The following is a 20,451-nucleotide window of genomic DNA, read 5'->3' as shown; positions in this document are numbered from 1 at the left end:
TATGCCACTGGAGATAAACAAGGAAGTCTTTTTCATCAAACGTGTACATTTCATCCATTGTTTTCTGAAATCTTGTATTTTGTCAGGGTATCTCTGGAACTGATGGAGTACAAGGGTCTGATGGCAGCCTGGTCAGTCCTGCTACCTTCATCACCTACTGCAATACATGTTTAAAAGTTTGACCTTCTAATTAAACTGTTACAGTCATGTGATGATGAGTTCATGACAAGAATCATGGAGGCAGAGTGTATGACTATCAGTGTTTGTTGTCTTCAGGGTCCAGCTGGAGAGATAGGGCCCCCAGGTCAACAGGGAAATCCAGGAGTACAGGTACTGCACCAACACAGAATACCTGCCCTGTCGCTATGAGTTCATTCACTTATTAAACACCCTTTACATTTATTTAACATGACTTGACATACTTCTATATGTGGCACAGAAACTTGCTGTTTCTGTTCTATTTTTACTATTACTTGCTCTTCTAGAAGTTTGGACAATTCTTTGACCTTTCGTACATATAAAAGCCTTTCACAGTCGATTGCATGACACCAAAATGTATATAAGGCTGTTTTTATGCATATTTTAGTTTGATATTTATTTATAGTTTTCCAGCATGTCGCCAATCATTCCAACCCTCCATCTAACACAAGGACTTCCACACATTCTGCTCACGACTCCTACGTACACAGATACCATATCCACTCAGACTCAAGCTAAAACCTCAGCTCCCGGTCTTCTCCTAGTCTTCTAACACTTAACCTGATTGATGCTTTGTTCCGGTCCAGGGCTTGACTGGTCCTCAGGGTCCCATCGGATTGCCAGGAGAGAAGGTACATAGCATGTCTCTCACTTAATTTCAGAATTAAAGCTGTGACCTTGTGACCCCTGTCATCACATACCCGGGGGAAGGCCAGTCGAGCTGGAGAGCACAAGCCAACCAGGTCTGGCTCCCATTCAGACAAGAGAAGGCCAGACAGGAAATCAATACGCAATAAACACACACATGAAAATCAGACACAAGGCCTTTGGGTTTGGCCTCATGATGCTACACTGATGAAGGAAATTAAAAGTGGACTTTGTCATAAATACTATATGTTTGGTAGAGGAGCAGCAATGTGGTCTCTTAGGCACAAGTTAAGGTCATATGTGAAGCTCAGTATTCATAGCTGTCTCCGTCCTATGCAGGGTCCGCAGGGGAAACAAGGCATGCAAGGACTACCAGGCATTGATGGGCCTACCGTAAGTACACACAAACACACACAATGTGTATAAAATATATATTAAAATGCACAAACAAACATGCATGCCTCCATGCATACCATTGCACATCCAGCGTATACTGCACACATAAATAGAGGTCCTACTGCTGCAACCTTCATTAGCCAACTCAGTGCTCAATTGTCAAGACATCGGCATGAAAACTCCACAACATCAACTGATTTTCTAGAAGAAACGGGGTAAGGGGTATGGGTAAAAATATACATGTCACATAATAATGAGTGAAAGAGGACTAGACCCAGATTACCAGCCTCGAGTAGCTAGCCTCTAGGGTGCTTTGCTCCAGTACATCAAATAAAACCTTGTGTAATATTATTCCAACAATTACTACAATCAAATAGCTGTGTATATATCCACATGTTTATGTTTATATAAATCAAACCCAATAGTTAGTTCATTTAAATTAGCCAAGAGGATAACATTTGCCAACCTACAATTTCTGTGGCCTGCCAGTAGGGGGACAAAGCAGTATGACTTAAGAAATGATAAAAAAAAAATCTTCTAAATAGTGAGGCTTTTCTCATCTTTAAACATTCATTATTTTAGATTGTCAGACACATTTGAATGACTTGCACTTCATGATCCTTGGATTGTTCTGCAAATCTTTGTGACACACTGGTATTTATTCGGTGCTTCTCTCCCGGTGCCACTGCCGTTTCCTCTTTGGTTGGTTTCATTCGGAAATGTCCATCAGTGAGAAAGTAAATGATGTATTTGTGGCCGTGCTAAGTCAATCTGATTCCTCCTGTTTCAGGGTCACCCAGGACGAGAGGGCCCCGCCGGAGAGAAAGGCATCCAAGTGGGTAACTGCTAGCAAGATATTAAAAGTGCAATATCATGGTTGTTCTTGCAATCTGTTGCGTGTCAGTAAATCAGTGTAATCACTGTGTTGCTTGAATGTCATCATCTTTATTGAGCAGGAGCCTCGGCTCATTAAGAGTCAGAAGCATGCAGTCATCAGCGTAAGCAATGCTTATTGACAATTAAGGATAGGATGCGGTGATTGAGTGCAATGGTTACTCATGGTCAGCTTAATGCTGTCTTCTCCTTTCTAAGACTAAATCATATTATTTGTGTGTTTATGAAGGGTTTACCAGGCTCTCAGGGGCCTGCTGGGTACCCAGGGACCCGTGGAGTCAAGGTGAGATATAAACGCATCATGATCTGAGGTTTTATGTCCACTGAGATGTTTATTCCTTCCAACGTTTCATTTTGCTAGGATGTCTACCATGTGACAGACAAGCTGTTCAAGTCTCTGACTGACAGGTGACAGGTGGGGGGAAAGCTCCTCGGTTCCCAAGGGGACTGCTAACAACAGAAAGAAGGACATTTGATGGATGGGAGAGATGTCGGAGTCAGATAGAGCAGAGCTATGTGTGTAGAAGTGGAGCAATCCATTTTCTCCGAGTGTGTGAAATGGCTTTCTGCTCGGTGTTTGCTTTGGTCACATTCACACATTGTGTGGCATTGTATCTGGTAGTTTGGCTCCACATCATTTAGCGGAATTCTGACACTGTTGGGAACCCACAGTACGTCATGAATGTAAGGTCAACAGCGACTCAATAACAGAGCAATGTTAGGTCAGGAGAAAAAATCAATACACACTTACTCATTACGGACTTCTAAGATCGGTTATGTCTGCAGGCAACTAGCGATTTTCTACGTGACGTCCAGTCTTTTCTATAGAGACGACTTGGGAGTCATGTTAGATTCTTGTTGGATTAAGTGTTTCCCCCCATTTTTCACAGGGAGCAGATGGAGTTCGGGGTATAAAGGGGAGCAAAGGAGAGAAGGTGAGTGAAACAGATAGTTAGTCTTTATGAATTCAAATGGAATGATGCCGTTTCTCATCAGCGCTTTGTTTCCATGCATCGCAGGGAGAAGATGGCTTCCCTGGGTTCAAAGGTGACATGGGCATCACGGGAGACAAGGTGAGGGCACCCACAAATCACAATCATATTCTCTATTATTCTCTATTGGAGTGGAGATGACATTTTTAACTTCCCATCTTCCCCCATTCTTGACTTTAGGGTGATAATGGAGCTATTGGTGCTCATGGAGAGGATGGGCCAGAGGGGCCAAAGGGCCAAACAGGACTCCTGGGAGATTCAGGAGCCAATGGGATTGCTGGCGAGAAGGTACATTTTCCATGTTATTACCAAAGTAATAATCAGGTAATACTGAAATGAAGGTAACGGGGTAATCATAATGGATAACACATTAAAAAAATACTTCTTAGTAATAGTATAGTAATGTTTTGATAACAATATGGTTACCTTTCTAAAGGCATGTTCACACTGCAGCACCATTGGATACTATTGCAAAGAATTAGACAAAATTTGTGTGACGCATTGACTCAAAAGCCAATGAATGTTGAGATTCTCCTCCTGAATCAGAAATAAAACCTAAAGAGATAAAACATATTTAGGCGGTCTGTGGTCAAACAGAGCTCTGCGATAGAACCTCACTTTAGTACAGAGACCGAACTAAACTCAATCACCCAATATTACCCCATTAATGTCACCACAGTACTAAACTATCATCCCATTATTACTGAGACGTAACAAAAACCATGACCTAAACCTGCATTGGGCTGCTCCAGGCGTGATAATGTTAGGCGGTGGAGTTGCATCCCTGAAATACTGAACATATGGATTTTAATGCCGTCACATTTATTACATCTGGTTGCAGCCCATTCCTAAGGCAAAGCTGCCACCGCTTTAAGCATTTAATCTTTCTGTCATCACTATATGCATCCATTTGAAGATATCCTGCTGTATTGGTGCTTGCATAGTCAGCAGTATGTCATAAACATCGTAATGAAACACTTTTCATGCACACCTCTCTTTAATATTTCTCTTACTTCCTCCCCACGTATTCTGCAGGGTAAGCTTGGTGTGCCTGGATTGCCAGGATACCCAGGGAGACAAGGTCCTAAGGTGATTTGGCACTGATGAGCTATTATGATCATTTAATGTGTCCTCTGGTTCCTTTATCAGAGCATTAACCGGCAAGATGTGCCTCTTTGGCTGCACTGTTTCCTGTCTGATTAAAAATAAAGATGATAAATGGGTTATTAAAAAAGGCTATTTTATTAATAGTTAATTAGTGACATCAATTCATTACACGTTGATGAATGGTGTATTTAAGGCCGTGTTGGGCTCACGGATTAGATTTGCTTTAATTTGATACAGTAGTTAATTATACGTTAATGGGGCATCGGGGGTGATGTGTGATGGAAGGATGGCTGATTAACCTCTACGTGTGTCCCCAGGGATCACTTGGCTTCCCTGGTGGGGCCGGGGTCTCGGGAGAGAAAGGACGAAGGGTGAGGACTGTGGTGACTTTTGATCCCATTCTGACTGCTTCAGCATAAGTAAACTTTTCTGCCCGGGAGCTGATAAATAATTGTTAACCTCTACAATGCAGGGTCCAGCTGGTCAGTCAGGGCCCGGGGGCCAAAGAGGTCCTAATGTGAGTACAGAGTTATGTGCCACACCTATACCACTGTGTCTTTCTCTCTGTTTAAAGCTGTATTTGCTCTAATGAGATACCATCCGTTTGCCACAGCTTGTGGGAGGCAACACTGTTACATCTTTGCAGTGTTTTTACATCACCAGACATTAATCTTCCACCTACAGATGAGTTATACATGTGCTAATCAGAATGTTTGTTTTCCGATAGGGAGCCAGGGGGGGAAGAGGAGCAAAGGGGCCTACTGGCAAGCCTGGAGAAAAGGTGGGCCTAGACTCACACACACACACAGTCTCATAAACACACAACTGGCTGTCACATAAATATGAATGAATGCACCGACCAATTTGGAACTGGTTGTTGCTTCTAGACGACAGCCCATCTGTTGCAGTGAGAAGCGACTGTCTTGGACTTTCTTGGGAAAGTAAAAGCTTTGTTGGCGGGCAGAAGACTAAAAATGTTTTTGTGTCTTTATGTCCCCTGCCTTGTCCCCCTGGTAGGGTTCTGCTGGACAAGACGGTTCCCAAGGTTCCACTGGAGAACTGGTAACCTTTTGATAATACAGTGCCTAAATAGGACTATACATGTAAAGCTTGAAAAACATGCCTTTGCATCAAAGATACAGTCTCATAAATAAGCACCAGAAATTACAATCAGGGTTTTGAACCGGTCTGTGTTGTTGTTTCTAGGGCCCCCAAGGACCACAAGGAAGAAACGGTGAACCAGGAACTAGAGGGCCTAATGTGAGTGGGCTAAGATGTACTGTATAGTGATTGCCCTGTGTTTTAATGGCACTAGTTTTTACCTCATCCCACATTTTATGCTCACATTTGATTATGTGTGTTACAATGATGTAAGAAAATGCTTGCCTTTCAGGGTCCACCTGGAAAAGATGGAATACCAGGTCATCCGGGCCAGAGAGGCGAACCGGTGAGTCACTTTCGATCTCAATAAAGCTTCATATTTAGTATTTTTGCACATCCCAGCATTAACTTGTCAGAGAGCTGAGAGTCAGCATTATCTACTGCATGTGCCAACACTGCTATAACACATGCAGCTATGACTTCAGCACTGTTACGTATTATTCCTGAAGTCAGAGTGCAGGTGGAGAGGCCTCATCTAAATCTTAAACCCCCTGCCCTGTGTGCATCCTACCGCCTCCATTTCAACCAGACTCACTTGTCTTCATTTTGCAGGGCTTCCAAGGCAAAAATGGCCCCCCTGGCCCCACCGGAGTTGTAGGACCACAGGTAAGACGCTCGACCCACGGTATGTTTGTTGGTTCTGAAGCACAGAAGTGTTCAGATCGTTTGTTTAGTTACGTGGTTGCTTCTACTCAGGGCAAATCTGGCGAGACAGGACCAACTGGAGACAGAGGTCATCCAGGCTCACCTGGACCACCGGGTGAGCATGGTTTACCAGGACCTGCTGGAAAGGAGGGTGCCAAGGTGAGCAGTTTTCATCATAATGTCAGGATGATAATCACTTACCAGCATCACCTCATTACTGTTTTATTAGATAAAGCCCAAGGACTCTCTCAGCACTGTCTGCATATCTTATCTCCTGGGTCTCATCCTACCCTCTAATTTGCTAATAAATAACAGAGGAAACCTCACGGTGTTGAGTGTATTATGGCTCATAAAAGATAAATGATGCTTCTTGTTGTCACATGCTGGTTGGTATGATTTATGACTGCATAAGGGCCTGCTGTCTGCTGGCTACTAGCCTTATATCTAATCATATGTGTGTGTGTATGTGTGGTTTCCAGGGCGACCCAGGTCCATCAGGAGCCTCAGGGAAAAGTGGCCCTGGTGGGCTGCAAGGCTTTAGAGGGAGCAGAGGGACCCCTGGTGCAATGGTAACTTTCATACCTCTCAAAGTCTCACCATCTCTCACTATCAACAAGGCGGCAATCTCTGGGTCTGAAAGGTTAAGCCAATAAACCTGCAATCTTTCTAATGGCCATCAGGGTGTGACGCCTCTGGTTAATTTCTCTGATGTTAATTTAGTTAATTATGGACCCATTTAGAGTTTAACACATGACAAAGCAGGGTCTGCATTTAGGGCGTGTCACTAATTTTTTCGTCTTACAGCCTGAGTGCTTTCAGTTTATTAAAATTAAATATAAAATGTTTGGTCACCTAAAACTCTCTTCACTGATGGTAAATCTTGTGATGGATGTGGTTGTGTCTGTGTCTCTCCAGGGTCCTGCAGGTCTGAAGGGTGGAGAGGGTCTACCTGGTGTTGCAGGATCTACTGTAAGTCTGCATTTCTTTCCATCCCATCCTCTACTCTCTGCCAAGCTTCTATGTTGTATAGAATGCTAGGACATATGCAGCACGAGGCTGTTTCCATGGTGATCAATGATCGTGACCGCCACATTAAATCAAAGACTGAATCATGTGACAGCTCACCTCACGTCTCTATCTCTTCTTATTTTCAGGGTGCTACTGGAGAGAGGGGCCCCGCTGGGTCGGCTGGCAGTATTGGCCAGCCAGGTAGGCCCGGCGGCGTCGGTCCCGCTGGGCCGATGGGAGAGAAAGGCGAGCCAGTAAGTTTCGGAACATTGTCTAATTTTGTTTCTTCGGCAACCTTGTCCTCTAACACATACTGTATCATCACCTCCCACCATTTGGTATTAAACGACATGTGCTCTCGCTTTGGAATGTGTCATTATGAGACGCAGAGCAGGAGAGAGGTACAGGAGACGGCGGGGGGGAAAATATGAATATGATCAAGCCTGCTTTATTGGGTGCAAGTTTCCTTCCTGCTATGATGCATTAATCAAAGTGTCATGCTGCTATATGAGGATAATAAGCATTTGCTAGATGTGTGCTGTTTTCCCATCTGTTCCCTAGGGAGAGAAAGGGCCCGTGGGTCCAGCTGGGCATGACGGGGAAACTGGACCTGTGGGGCTCCCAGGGGCTGCCGGATCTCCTGGGCCTCCAGGAGAGGACGGAGACAAGGTAGTCATATTGGACACATGGGAGGATTATGAGATAATGGGCTCACACGGAGATGTTATAGTTGTAGTTTTGTGTGTTTTTTGATCATTTTGGGTGTAGGGCCAGTGATTCAACCTTGAAGTGTGATTTTTTTTCTTCGTGTGTATGCTCACATGTGTGCATGTGTCCCCACAGGGAGAGACAGGAGGACCGGGCCAGAAGGGCGGCAAGGGAGACAAAGGAGAATCTGTGAGTACGAGTTTTATAGTCCCAACATCACATCGGTGTCTGGCATCACCAGGAGGTAGAGGACAAACTGCTATTTACCTGGATGTGCATCATCTGGTGGAATGAGCAGATGGTTTTAATCATGTCTTTCCTTCAGTGAATGCGTTTTTAATTATCCCTCTGTTTTTCCAGGGACCCCCAGGACCTGTTGGAAGCCAAGGACCTGTGGGCCAAAATGGACCGGCAGTATGTTACAAAAACTATATGCATTATTAAAATACAGATCGTTGTGTAGTGAGCTGGTTTAGCTTGTGCAGTGTTAACAGGTGATCGATCGGTGTATATTTTAGGGTGCAGATGGTGAGCCAGGTCCTCGTGGGCAGCAGGGCATGAACGGGGCCAAAGGAGATGAAGGAGTCCGAGGCTTTAAGGGAGCATCTGGTCCTTCTGGACTACAGGTAAGACTCACTATCAACTCCAAACATTTTGACATCTCTTTCCATTTCATGCCTGAGACTGCATTGCTGACCATATCTTCACTCGTAGGGAATGCCAGGACCACCAGGGGACAAGGGTGACAGTGGCCACGTTGGCTCAATGGTGAGTACAGTTCAGCAATCTCAGCACATACATCACTCATCTCAAGTGTACTGCTATGGTCCAGTGCCAATCTCAGCTCTGTTCTCAACACCACTTCACTGACATCTCACACCCCTTGTTCAGGATTGTTGACACTTTGGTCCGATATTGACTTTTCTTCACTTTCCGAAACCCTACGTTTCTCCGCTTTTCATTTTCTCTCCAGTATCAGAGCAGCTTACTGAATCTTTTTGAAGATCAAACATGTAAATACATGCATTCCGTAGTAGAAAAACAATTAATTATTTACAAAGAATATTTAGGGAATACAATGCTGTATTTCAGTTTCTGAACACTTGTGTATTGTAAAACATGAGCCTCTCACAACGTTTGATTAATGCATTAATGCATGTCAAAGTTATATCCAAGAAGCCGACAAAGAACATCCCCCTTTGTTTAAAAAATGACATGATGCGCACAGTTTAGCAAGATCAAGAGGGTGCAGTACTGTACAATATTATAATAACACTCCATTTAGGAGCATGATGACACGTTGAGTGTGTTGACTTCAGTGCCTTCACATAATGCAGCCCAATAACAATGAGTTAGCTATTATTAAAACAGGTCACTGTCAGAAGAAAGACATGTTAATGCAATCCCAATGTAATAAAGAATGCATCTTCACAACAGAGAAGTGCTGTAATACAAACGTGTCATGGGTAACTTTTATTTCTTAAGATGTAAAACTCGATTTTCTGACAGCCTATTTTAGAAACAAAAGGCTGTTAATGAGGAGAGAGGAGAAATGTTCTTGTTTTAAAGAAGCTACCTGGCCTGTTTTAGTACAGCATTGTAAAGCTTGAAGGTTCCAGCTGTCTAGGAACTAAAGTTGATACACAAATAACAAAACACAGCTCTTTAAACGTCCATCAGTGCCACATATTTTGTTTGTTCTGTTGTCTGTGCTGCTGGATGTCAAACTTGGGATTCAAACCTTTTTTTCTGCCAATTATTATTAACATTTACCACCATAGAGCATCATTTAGACGCTGGGTGTACAAAGAGGTGTTGACAGACCTTTATAGTCAGTCGTCTTTTTGCACCAAAAGAGCAGCCTAGTGTGAAGCACAAAAATAAACATGGATTTAACTACTCTGCCCCCCCGATGACGAAGAGCTGTGTTTCCATTGAAGTAGCCTTGATGACTCTCGACACCCGACGTTCTAATCGGCTTCATCAAAGCGGAAAAAGTTATGGTCTTAAAAAGGAAAAGTGTTATTAATAACGGTAATATGAATAAACCCCGCCAGTGAGCAAGAATGCAAAGTCATATCACAATGGTGAAAGTGAACAATGCTCACACTTTGTGTGGGGTTTCGAGGTGTTAGTCACAGCAATGAACATCCCACATTAGCTCTGCTAAGTAGCGGCAAACTAGTCAACCGTATTACCATCGCAGCATATGTTCGTATGCAGCCTTGGAGTAAAAAACACTAATTCTTTGTCTGTTGGCAATGGCTGTATCTTCTTATCCCCAAAACACTGATATCCACGATTATGATGCCAAACAGAAACCCTCGCACCAATAACAATCCCCACTCATTCTTTCAATGCGTGATGGATCTTCAAGGCTTAGCGTGAATGACGGTAAACAATGACTTCACGTGTGAGAAAGACGAGCTCGCAGAAAGAAGAGGTGGTCCTGTACGTTTGGAAGAAAAGGATCAAAAAGAAAAGAGGGAGAGAGAGTTAGAGCGGGGATGCGGCGAAGCAGTGCAGAGGAAGGAAGAGGCGGGGCGCCGATTGTGAAGCAGGAAGACGGTGTGACAGCTGCTAATCAGATTAGCCTCAGCCTTGGCTGACTAATGAGCATCCTCCTTTGTGACAGTCATCTCACTACGCTGTCAACCATGAACACACGCTCAACAAGATTCTCTATAGCCCCTCTTCTCCACAGCCAGATTAGGGAGGGAATCAGAATGGAACCGAAACAAGAGAGGGAGAGAGAGAGAGATGCTGACGACTCTGTGGGGAAGGTTCATTCATGTGTGAGGGTTGCGGATCACAGAATTCTCCCCTCTAATGCTCAAGTATCTCTCCGCCAGAAGGATATATGTTTCCTCTAGTCCCACACAGTCACTCTCTCTCTGGGCAAAATGTCTGTCTATCTGTCTCACTGTCTTTACAACACAAGGCTCCTTCCAAGTCTTCGGAGTGATTCGGAGCACAGCTCCACATCTCCTCAGCTGAAACTGAAGCCGAGCACAGTTAGGATTAATTGCTCTCCGCGCTCTCTCTCTGGAGCCGCAAAGAAGAGTCAAATGACATGCTGTTACCGTGGCTCTGAGAGTATGGTCTAGCACATCACAGGCTAGAGGTTTCTTATTAATATGAGCGGATGAGAGAGATGGGGAGGGGGGAGGGGGGGGAGGTACTCAGAGCTTGTGTCATATTGAGGGTAATGACCTGTCTGGATGTCTTCATCATGTCACAACGATAATGATCATAGATACTGGGGCCATTGCATCAGCAATCCACCATGGTCTGACTTTTAACACTCATTTAATTTAGGAGGCTATATCCCAAACCCTAGCTCACATTCACTTTGTATTTCCACATGTGTCTTATTGATGCTGTTGTCCTTGTTGTCTGTGCTGATGTCCCACTGAGACATTTCATTTCTCTCTCCACAGGGGCCTCCAGGACAGCACGGCCCACGAGGCCCTCAGGGCTCCGTTGGTGGAGAGGTAGAGTGCACACATTTTTTTTTTAAGGCTAAATCATGAATTTTCTTAATTTAATTTAAAAGGAACACTGTGTATCATGCTTTCTTTAATGTATAACCGCCGGAAAATAAGAATGGTTGTGTTTTTCGTTACCGTCATGATGGTGTATCAGCTTTGGAATCAAGAATACCTCCATTCAGCACACAGCATTATCTAAATTTCACACAACATATACTTTGTATTTTCTCTCTTCACATACAGTCTCCTCATTTGAACACTTCCTGCCACATACCCTCCATTGCTTTTGAAACTTGAATTATTAAACAGTATTAGGATGTAATCCCTTGGAGGGAGTTATATTTACTGCTCTATGAATCATTAAGAAGTATTAGACTATCATCCCTGAGAGGCAGTTATATTTACCTCTAGTAATGGCCGTCTCTCTGCAGCCTCTCACACCAGTCAATTATTCAGCAGCAAGCTGCAAAGATCTGTATGAGCCATGCTATAGTGCCTCATCACGGGAAGCATGGCAATACAGCGGTGCAGAGAAAGTGGGATCCATAAATGGATTGATACAGGAATCGTGAAAGAGGAGGGAAATGGTGGTGGGATGGCATGCGAGGAGAGCAGTGACAGCAGGAGCTCAGTCTTGGTGCGTGGATGTACTTAGCTCTCATGTTTGTGCACTCTACCGAAGACATGCTTTTACTGGGTTCGTCTCCAGACACAAAGCACAACACACTGGCACACCGATGCACGTACAAACAAACTGATCGGGGGGAGGGGGGGGCTACTGTGTGACTCAGGAACTATCTGCAGCGCAAACCTGACAGTATTTCTCCTTGTGTTATGATAATTCTGTTCCACTTTCAGCGTTCTGTGAGCAGAATTGCTGACCAACAACAACAAAAAGAAACTGCACCGATAACTTTGTTTCGCAAACATCAAATTAATATTTCAAACTTGACCTTGTATGATGTTTTGGTTCAAGCTGTTCCCTCTTCTCCACAGGGCCCACCTGGAATGACCGGTGGAGTCGGTCAGCCTGGAATGGTTGGAGAGAAGGTTAGCATTTCTCATTAGCAACGACGCAGCGGGCACCTCGACACACGCAGAGCAGAATGGTGGTGTGAATGTGTGTGTGTTTATCTTGTGTGTGTTTCTTGTCTACCAGGGCGAGGACGGAGAAGCTGGGAACCCTGGGTCAGTTGGAGAGGCTGGCATTTCTGTAAGAGACGTTACTTCTATCCTTCCTTCCCATCTTGCTCAACAATATCCTTTCTTTGCCCTGTCATTGATTATCATTTTACGTGCTGTTGCCCCAGGGTGGTAAAGGCGATGTCGGGGAAAAGGGTGACTTTGGCCCTCCCGGTGCAGCTGGACCTCCAGGACCAAGAGGAACACCAGGGGAGGACGGACCCAAAGGCAACTTTGTGAGTCTTCGTCTCTCTGGATCAGGGACTTTTCCTTGCTGTGGTTGTCGGTCAGACTGTTATTGCCATGTATAGTTTCTAACTCACTGTTTCTACTCACAGGGTCCTATTGGATTCCCCGGAGACTCAGGACCTCGTGGAGAAACTGGTATAAATGTGAGTATTATTGTAATTATTGTTTTGTCATTAACTTATTGTTTGATCATTTCTTATACAAGACATTTTTTCACCCAGGGAGTAGATGGTGGACCAGGGTCTAAAGGAGACAATGGAGAACCTGGCAAAGCAGTAAGCAGTGTTTACCCCCCTACTTCTTGTAATTGTTGAAAACAGTAGCAGCTCTAGCATGCTAAGCTGAAGTATGTATTCTATGTGACACATTGACGTATTTAGTAACTGATGGGAATGTGTTTCTGTTTTAACGTGTCTCTGTTCTCTGCAGGGACCTCCAGGAGCCTCTGGAGAGCCAGGTCCTTCAGGACCTCCTGGACGGAGGGTGAGCTAACATATGTTTTGGTGTAGACATCATGTGTATGTACTCTATATGTGTGTTGGATTGCAGGCAATAGCTTTTGTCAGGAACACTGTCTTTCTCGACCTGCAGGGTCATGTAGGCGCTGCAGGGAAAGAAGGGAAGCAAGGCACGAAGGGGGCCAAGGTAAGGCTAACTGCCGTCACTGAGCTCCAGGTTGTGTATGGGGCCTTCGAACAGCCTTTTTGGTCCTAATGCCTTGCCGTCTGGCTGTCTCTCTGCTCTGTAGGGGACGACAGGAACCCAGGGTTCCGTGGGGAAGACGGGCCCAGTGGGACCACAAGGGCATCCAGGGAGATCTGGTCCAGAAGGTCTTCGAGGCATCCCAGGTCCAGGGGTCAGTACACAACGTAAAATGTTACTTTAACATTGGTCTGAAGCTAGTACTCGTCAGAACACGAGGTTTTGTTGGTATTTGTGTTTAATCATTCCCAGCTAATTCTTGTGTTTCTTTTCTAGGGTGAGCAAGGCTTACATGGGCCACCAGGACAAACTGGACCTCCAGGACCAATTGTAAGATCCTTATAATAAGCTGTAAATGGAGAGGGGGGGGGGGGGGGGGGGGGGGGATTTGTATCAATTAATCAGGATTCAAACCCAACACAACCTAATCATACTTCATGTCCAGAGTTTACTGCATTGACCAAATAATACATCTGCCATTATTAACAGGGGCCACCAGGACTTCCAGGATTAAGAGGAGACCCAGGAAACAAGGGAGATAAAGTGAGTATTTAGCCCTCAACAGAGAGAACACTATGTACAATACTTGTGTATAACCTGGGCAACAATACTGATGACCCATGTCTCTGTCTGCAGGGTCATGGCGGATTGATCGGTCTAATTGGCCCCCCAGGAGAAGGTGGAGAGAAGGGAGATAGAGGCCTTCCAGGGAATCAGGGTACACCAGGGACGAAAGGAGACGAGGTACATTTGGTTGCAACTTGACAACTCTGACATACTGCTTCACAAAGGAGGTTCAGTTCAATAACAAGATATTCTTGTCTATAGGGTACGAGTGGCTCGCATGGTCCCAATGGCCCACTGGGACCACCTGGACTGCCTGTAAGTCACATAGCTGTTACGCCCATTTCTATATGCTATTCTACAGTGTATGTTTTCAACTCCCACACATGATTTGACATTTGAGTGTTAATCATCAGTGAAACTCAATGATTACTAATTTATGGGCATATAAAATGTGGATCTCAGAGATGTAGAGGATGATTCCTGAGAGATGCAGTAAGCCCGGTTTTATCGAGCGTGCACACATTCCTGTTATTACTCTTTGTTACTCCCTAATGAAAGTAATACTTTTGACCATAGCCTGCCCTGTCGGTAAAGCAGATGCCTGATTTTCCGGTGATAGATGATTTGGATTTTACAGCGCTCACTTGAGTAATCCGATCATTTTCTAAGCGTTTATTTGATTTTATTCATGATTTTAATGCTTACGTCCTCCTTCTCTCCACTCTCAGGGCACGCTTGGCGAGAAGGGATCGAAGGGAGAAATGGTAATCTGTCTTATTTATACACTGCCATTGCTGCATTCACACCTCAGTTTGCTAAGCAGCTGCTGGGAACATATGCTGGGGAAGAGAGGAAAAAGTCGGTTTGTTGGCATGAATGTGTTCATAATCATAATGCTCCACTGTGTTTACCGCGTGTCTTTGGAACTGGAAGCCTGCTGTACCGCCACGCTTGCCTTGTGTGTGATTTTTTCCATCGCGCCCTTTTAATAGGATTTGGTTCTGGTATGTGCGATGTTATGAAAAACCACTATAATGTGTCTTGAGAGCCAAAGCTTTGACCACAGAGTGCTGATGCACACAGCTGGATAATCCTATCAAGCAGCCATATTTGCCCGGATAAAGCTGGGATCCAGCCAAGTGGTGAGAGAAACGCTCCAGGTGAGACATGATTGATGAAAAGTTTTGTCCTCTTCTATTCTCCAGGGCATCGTTGGTCCCAGAGGGGATACAGGCCTTGCTGGACCCCCAGGTCTCCCAGTGAGTACTGCCAATCATGCATGGCCTTCTTAGTGCCAGTGTTAACCCCTTTCTTTCTCTTGCACATCTTGCTCATCTCTCTGCGCTCCCTCCAGGGACTCCCTGCGACAATGATCGAGCTCCTGCCCATCAGGGAGGGCAGGGGGATGAGACGAAGGCACACCGATCAGGCCGGAGGAGCAGCCCCATTCAGGGAGGAGGATCTGAATGTGGAGGAGTTCCTTCAGGGAGATCAGCCTCTGGAGGACGCCGAGGGGATGGAAGAAGTCTTTGCCACCCTCTCTTCGATGAAAACAGAAGTGGAGATGATCAGGAGGCCCCTGGGAACCTTTGAGAGCCCTGCCCGCACCTGCAAAGAACTCATGATGGTCCAACCTGACTACAAAGATGGTTAGCAAAGGCATCGCTTCATAATTCAACACCTTTAATGTTTTATCAAGCAAAAAAATAGTCCCGGAAAAACTGGAACACAAGCTCTTTATCATTTCACCAGCTGCTTGTTATCATGATTGAACCCTCGACGTGTTTGTGTCCTTTCTTCCTGCACTTGGTAGGAGACTACTGGATTGATCCTAACCAGGGCTGTCACCGAGACTCCATGAAGGTATACTGTAACTTCACAGCTGACGGCGAGACGTGTCTCTACCCCGACAAGAGGATTGAAAATGTAAGTCTCCAATCTGTTGCTGTCAGCCTTTACAAAGCCGACCTCGTCAAATTACATCAGAGTAAAAATCACTCCCTATATCCCTTGAGCCTAAAATGTACTGAACATTCCCCCCCTCTCTCCCTTTCTCATGGTGTCTAGGTGAAATTAGCAGCGTGGAACAAAGAGAAGCCAGGAAGCTGGTACAGCCAATACAGGAAAGGCAAGCAGGTACAAAACAAAACGAAACAAGGAATCTAACCTCCTACCATCCGTCTCAGCTGGCTCTAAATGCCACGCTGGCTCCAAATGCCACGCAGTCTCCTTTAGCTAAATGAGTCATCCTAATTGAGAGTGTATGATTGAGGTGCAAGCATGTGTATGAGTGTGTTCACATGAATGTGAAGGCATGCGTGCGTGTCCACCCATGTGCAGATGACTGCGTGTGGAACGCTTTCAGTGGATTATTTTTATATATTTGCACAGTCTATAATTTGCTACCAATTTATTAGTCCGTGTGCAATGAGAGAACTGATTCGATGCTGCCAGAAGTTGATTTCAGCATTGTGGATGACTCACACAAGAGCCACTGCCAACCCACTCATTGACTAGCATTCAGGGCAGCGCACTCGGAGCACTGGCCTTTCATGTGCACCTGATCAGAGGTCTCATAACACTCTCAGATAATCACAGAGCTGCCAGCACAATTGCAATTCACTGACATTCTCACAGAGAGCCCTTGGATCTTCTTAGGGGTTTTTTTTCCTTTCTTTCCCTCATTTCCTTACCGCCTATTCTACTCCCCTTTCTGTTCTGATTCTGAAGGTGTGATGCAACATTTTCACCCTTTCTTATGTTAAGCTATTCATCATCACAGAGAATGCAGATTTGTAATTTAAATTATGTAATTAAAGTTCAAATTTCTATTTGTCTGAGAAGGATTATAGGCTCAGAGGTCTTTGAGAGAAGCTGTTTGTGAGATTTTGTGTAGTTTAAGGGTACTGCTGTTTTAATCACGCGTCTGTAGTACATAGTATACTTCCCTGCCTGTGTAGTACACTCATTTCTATGCATCCATGTCATCCAGTTCTCCTACAGCGACAGGGATGGGAATCCTGTGCATGTAGTTCAGCTGACCTTCCTGAAACTACTGAGTGCCACGGCCAAGCAGAGCTTCACCTACACCTGCCAGAACTCGGCAGGCTGGTTTGATAGCGCCTCCCGCTCTCACCAGCGTGCCCTTCGCTTTCGGGGCAGCAATGACGAGGAGCTGACACAAGCCAAAAGCCCCTTCATCAGCGCAGTACATGATGGATGCCAGGTCAGTGCAGGGACACGCCGGCGGATGGGACTAGCTGGGAAAATAAGAATTAGCTTTAATGGACCTTTATCTATTGTGTTGCTGTGGTAGCCATACCACCACTGATCTAAACAGGGATCTAGGCCAGATATGAGAGGGAGCCAGTTAGTTATATTAAAACAAGCAAATTCTCCTAATGGCTTTCATTTTTCTCTTTCAGTTCCGGAAAGGTCAGGAAAGGACTGTTCTAGAGATCGACTCCCCCTCGGCAGAGCTGCTCCCTATTATAGATGTGGCTGCAGCGGACTTTGGCACTAGCAACCAGAAGTTTGGATTCCAAGTCGGACGAGTATGCTTCCTTGGTTAACAGCTCGCCAACAACAAACAAAAAGAGACCTGCACAAGTTTTCAGAAAAGAAACTGGACTTTTACCGCTGCCCCAAGCAATATTTATTATATCATGTTCCTGTATGTGGTGGGTTTGTGGTATTTTATTTAAGACTCTTCAACAGCCAATGACATTGATGGCTTTACAACAATACGAAGAGTGGCAAGAAAGAGGACCAGTGGGAACAAAGCACATTTACCAAAGGGAAATATTCCAGTTAGATATATTTAATTTTAAGTGTTTTTGATTTATTCTTCTCTCACTGTATGAGTGTGCTGCAATCGATCCTCTAGAAGTCTGAGGACTGCACCACTCAACGATGACCACTAATAAACAGACAGATCTGTCCGATCCCGGAGAGGAACAGTCTGTCATTCTGTGGGACGGCTCGGTTAAGTGGGACTATTCAGACCTTGGATAAACTAGTTGCTACCTAATGTTTTACAGAGACTGCTACCGAATAAATCAGAGACGTTGTCATACTCATTTGCATGCTCATGCTCTCACTATAATGACAATTGCATAGCAGTTGTGAACTAGCCTAGGATATTAATTCCGCACAAGCACCATAATTAATGTCTTGTGCTCAGGAATGATGAATTGTCCTTTTTACCCTTCAAATGCAGTTTGCCCAGTGAATTACATTGATTAGTATTCAATAGGCGTAGCTAGTTATTGAACCCGACACTTACTTGAACGGATAAGGTTGTTTCCCATTATTGGACTGCTTCCCTCCATGGGCTTGATAATAAGCTTTTTGAGCCCTCCATGTTTCCAAGGACTACGGTTCTGCAGACTAGCGTCCTTTCCGCTGCACATGTTACGACATACCTCAGCAACTAGGTTGGGGATATTTCAGGGCAAGAATTAAGAGCATGTTGATTAAAATGAGCTCCAATCTTAACTACAGTTGTCTAATGAAGAGGCATTTCATGCATATCTTGAAAGAAATTCTGACAGAACCTTTTTTCCACTTTTCCGCCCCATTCAGAGGTTTCCGTTTTCCCCCCTTTTTTTCTGTTCATATGTTGAAAGTTCGACAGAATATGTTGCTGTTCATTTGACATGATTTGCTCTTCAGTGGTGCTAAAGATGATTCTCTTATGTTTGTGTCACATTGTTTGTGCGTCTCTGTGGGCAGGATTATAGGACTAGAGAGGGAGAGGGTTATTGCTCTTTGAGCAGCACGAAAAAAAACTCTGAGAGGCCGGGAACTAGTCTACTGTGTTTTTTGCACATCTTCTGGCTGATGGTGCCAATTTCATGTGCCAATGAGGAGGCTATGGACACTTCAGAGCAATGTGGTTGATGGGTTTAAAGGGAAAATCCATCTTAAACAAATACAGACAACCGTCTGCCTAAACTAGAAATGACTGCATCAAGACTGGAGTTAATGTTGACATCAGGTAACATTTTGGGAACTTGATTCATTGTAGACTTTTTTTTCCCCCACATTTCTTTTCAAATCACCTTTAAAAACTGTGGAGCTGCGAATCCGAAAACTGTCCTCATATGCCAGTTAAATTACCATGGGTGCCATTATAGTGCCACATTATTCCATTATTCAAAATGTGCGGAGCAGCTCCGGGATTTGTTTTGAGATGACATTACCACAGTCTGTCGCTGTATGTCGGCTTAAAAAGAGACGAATGGGAGCGGGTGAAATATTACAAAAATGACATACAGTATGCATGTAAATTCTATTTAATGGATGATTTTACCCTCAGCAAATGAAATCGTAATGCTCTGTCTACCTCCTCCGACTCAAACTGTAAGCTGTGCCCGACGTGTGTAATTTTGTAATTTACGCCTGCTGTTCTATTTGTTTCATAGCGTTTAAACCCCTCCAGTGATTAAGTCCTCTCCTCCTGTCCAATCCTGCACTGCCCCCCCTTCCCCGTGTATAGTGTTTGTTGTACTAATTTTCTATACTGTACAGTTATTCTGAGGCCTGAATGAAAAACAAATGCATTCGTCAAAAAATTGATGTGCGAATAAAAACAAACAAGAAAACGCTCCGTTATGTTTTTCCCTCTCCAGACTCTCTCGGGCGGGTTTTTAACAACATCCACGAGAGCATGGCGCTGTCTGCGATGTCCAGTTAGAGTGTGATATACAAACAAGGCTCTTCATTCCCCACTAGTCTGCAACATTCCCTCAACAAGCTTGCAATCAGCATCCCCACACAGCCGATGTAATCAACCCTGATTTGCTCCCCAGTTCATTTATTTCAATTAGCTCTGTTTCAGGCCTCAAGAGGGAAAGTGGAGAGGAGACAGACGCGAGGGGTTGGTCAGGAAACGGTTGAAGATAGGAAATGCAGTCATGGAGATTTGGCCGGTTTGGTGAAGGAATGTTTAATGTCCCGATGGCTAATTTATCTTTAAGTGTCTGAATTTCTTCGTACCCCTTCCACATACTCTCTCTTTATCTCTGTTGCTACCACAAACACACATGCTATAATTGCTTTTTGCTCTATTCGCACACACACACACACTTTAAAGGCTATTCTCTCCCACACATTAAAGTACAAGGCGCTCATCCCCGTCGGGGCCTACTGTTCAAGGTTAGACTCAATGGCAGAATAAAGGTTACCATGTTATTTTTTTCCTCCCTGCCGCTCCTTTCCACTCAATTGAATTTTAACCACACTAAGCTCTTGACCAGGAAAGGTCATCTGTTGCCACTAACTCAGAATAATGATCAAGCAGAAGAGCAGTGTGACTGTCAATATGGTATTTCCACAGCACTGTGTCCTTTTCCCCGTTCCCTCGCTCCCAACCCACCCTCGAGTGCCCACCATTCCTATGACAATGTGTCTCCAAAGTCGAGGATTTCTTCTCCTGAGAGCTGAACATCTTTGTGGTAGACTCATTTACAATAATAAACCATCAGCATTAAGTTGTCAAA

At 44.5% G+C, this 20,451-nt stretch overlaps 1 protein-coding gene across 2 annotated transcripts in view; it reads left to right on the top strand.

Annotated features, from left to right (window-relative positions):
* Positions 1-19,566, top strand: part of col5a3a (collagen, type V, alpha 3a) — a 42,916-nt gene extending 23,350 nt beyond the window's left edge. For both annotated transcript variants that reach the window (XM_084036488.1, XM_084036487.1), the window contains 46 exons: positions 87-131; positions 277-330; positions 786-830; positions 1,186-1,239; positions 2,033-2,077; positions 2,366-2,419; positions 3,027-3,071; positions 3,156-3,209; positions 3,309-3,416; positions 4,164-4,217; positions 4,553-4,606; positions 4,708-4,752; positions 4,963-5,016; positions 5,253-5,297; positions 5,442-5,495; positions 5,629-5,682; positions 5,949-6,002; positions 6,093-6,200; positions 6,521-6,610; positions 6,957-7,010; positions 7,196-7,303; positions 7,611-7,718; positions 7,893-7,946; positions 8,118-8,171; positions 8,276-8,383; positions 8,472-8,525; positions 11,198-11,251; positions 12,245-12,298; positions 12,408-12,461; positions 12,559-12,666; positions 12,769-12,822; positions 12,901-12,954; positions 13,109-13,162; positions 13,271-13,324; positions 13,428-13,535; positions 13,658-13,711; positions 13,871-13,924; positions 14,018-14,125; positions 14,210-14,263; positions 14,677-14,712; positions 15,154-15,207; positions 15,303-15,597; positions 15,762-15,874; positions 16,016-16,084; positions 16,941-17,174; positions 17,374-19,566. In XM_084036488.1, coding sequence (XP_083892614.1) covers positions 87-131; positions 277-330; positions 786-830; positions 1,186-1,239; positions 2,033-2,077; positions 2,366-2,419; positions 3,027-3,071; positions 3,156-3,209; positions 3,309-3,416; positions 4,164-4,217; positions 4,553-4,606; positions 4,708-4,752; positions 4,963-5,016; positions 5,253-5,297; positions 5,442-5,495; positions 5,629-5,682; positions 5,949-6,002; positions 6,093-6,200; positions 6,521-6,610; positions 6,957-7,010; positions 7,196-7,303; positions 7,611-7,718; positions 7,893-7,946; positions 8,118-8,171; positions 8,276-8,383; positions 8,472-8,525; positions 11,198-11,251; positions 12,245-12,298; positions 12,408-12,461; positions 12,559-12,666; positions 12,769-12,822; positions 12,901-12,954; positions 13,109-13,162; positions 13,271-13,324; positions 13,428-13,535; positions 13,658-13,711; positions 13,871-13,924; positions 14,018-14,125; positions 14,210-14,263; positions 14,677-14,712; positions 15,154-15,207; positions 15,303-15,597; positions 15,762-15,874; positions 16,016-16,084; positions 16,941-17,174; positions 17,374-17,520 — 3,468 coding nt within the window. In that variant the 3' untranslated portion in view covers positions 17,521-19,566. The remainder of the gene's footprint in view (positions 1-86; positions 132-276; positions 331-785; positions 831-1,185; positions 1,240-2,032; positions 2,078-2,365; positions 2,420-3,026; positions 3,072-3,155; positions 3,210-3,308; positions 3,417-4,163; positions 4,218-4,552; positions 4,607-4,707; positions 4,753-4,962; positions 5,017-5,252; positions 5,298-5,441; positions 5,496-5,628; positions 5,683-5,948; positions 6,003-6,092; positions 6,201-6,520; positions 6,611-6,956; positions 7,011-7,195; positions 7,304-7,610; positions 7,719-7,892; positions 7,947-8,117; positions 8,172-8,275; positions 8,384-8,471; positions 8,526-11,197; positions 11,252-12,244; positions 12,299-12,407; positions 12,462-12,558; positions 12,667-12,768; positions 12,823-12,900; positions 12,955-13,108; positions 13,163-13,270; positions 13,325-13,427; positions 13,536-13,657; positions 13,712-13,870; positions 13,925-14,017; positions 14,126-14,209; positions 14,264-14,676; positions 14,713-15,153; positions 15,208-15,302; positions 15,598-15,761; positions 15,875-16,015; positions 16,085-16,940; positions 17,175-17,373) is intronic.
* The last annotated feature ends 885 nt before the right edge of the window (positions 19,567-20,451 follow it).

Source organism: Eutrigla gurnardus (genome assembly GCF_963514095.1).
Source record: "Eutrigla gurnardus genome assembly, chromosome: 20".
In the NCBI taxonomy this organism is placed as follows: domain Eukaryota; kingdom Metazoa; phylum Chordata; class Actinopteri; order Perciformes; family Triglidae; genus Eutrigla; species Eutrigla gurnardus.
Note: the sequence above shows the minus strand (reverse complement) of the source record. Positions and strands in the feature narration are given on the sequence as shown.